Genomic DNA, 915 nt, shown 5'->3' with positions numbered 1-915 from the left:
TAGCTTTTGGTTAAGTATAGATAGTTTGACGATTAGGAATCTGCCCTCTGGATCTATAACTGTATCGAGTACTGTGAAATTAATATTTTTATGTATTAGAGTTGCTATTCCTCTTTGTCTAGAATTATAACAGGCTGAGAACACATTAGGAAACTCAGGTGTTTTAAGTTTATTCAAACCTGTGACAGGCATGTGGGTCTCTTGTAATAAAACAACGTCTGCCTGTAGTTTTTTTAAGAATTCTGATCTGTATAAAAAAAAATTACAGATTAGAATTCTTTAAGGGGACTTACATGTGACATTCAGGGTGACAGAGACTTGATCTGTGGAATTGCCTTTTTGGTGGCAAGTGAACTTGGCACCATTATCTTCATAGGTTGGTGTGACACACAGACTGCTGCGATTCTTGTTGTTCCCTTCCTTCAGAAGAACTGCTGCATCATTCCTCAGCCAGACCAGCTCTTCTTCAGCTTTAGTAACACCAAGTGTACAAACCAGCGATACAGGGTCATTGAGCTTTACCTGTATAACACCCTCATCGTTGAATGCAGGTTTAGACTGGATATTAATGCCTTTAGGATGGGGAAGAAAAGGAAGTTGAGTAAGATCGGGGGAGTAAATCTTGACAATATAAATAGTGACAAGAAAACTGATTGAGATACATTCCCTGTGACCAGGTCTTTCTAAAACAACAAACTTACCTAAAACGTGCACTGCATAGAGGACGAGGAAATGGAAAACTGCGGCTCTGAGGATAAACTTCATTTTGCTTTGCCTTCAATGAACCTGGAGGAAAGGAAGAGATCATTAGAAAAAGCACTGGTATGCAATTCATTTACAATTTTAAGCTAAAGCATTACACATTTTTTCAGATGTGGCATACCACCAGACACCGCATTCTGTTGTGTTCTTCAT

General features: G+C 38.7%; 1 protein-coding gene across 1 annotated transcript in view; it reads right to left on the bottom strand.

Annotated features, from left to right (window-relative positions):
• The window catches only part of tmigd1 (transmembrane and immunoglobulin domain containing 1), a 46,883-nt gene extending 46,118 nt beyond the window's left edge, over positions 1-765 (bottom strand). The window contains exons 1-2 of the mRNA XM_013915391.1: positions 702-765; positions 294-572 (exon numbers count right to left, since the gene is read on the bottom strand). Of these exons, the coding sequence (XP_013770845.1) occupies positions 294-572; positions 702-765 (343 nt within the window). The remainder of the gene's footprint in view (positions 1-293; positions 573-701) is intronic.
• Between the last annotated feature and the right edge of the window lie 150 nt (positions 766-915).

This window comes from Pundamilia nyererei, unplaced genomic scaffold (genome assembly GCF_000239375.1).
Source record: "Pundamilia nyererei isolate P.nyererei 1_Seehausen unplaced genomic scaffold, PunNye1.0 scaffold00297, whole genome shotgun sequence".
NCBI classification, from domain to species: Eukaryota; Metazoa; Chordata; class Actinopteri; order Cichliformes; family Cichlidae; genus Pundamilia; species Pundamilia nyererei.
Note: the sequence above shows the minus strand (reverse complement) of the source record. Positions and strands in the feature narration are given on the sequence as shown.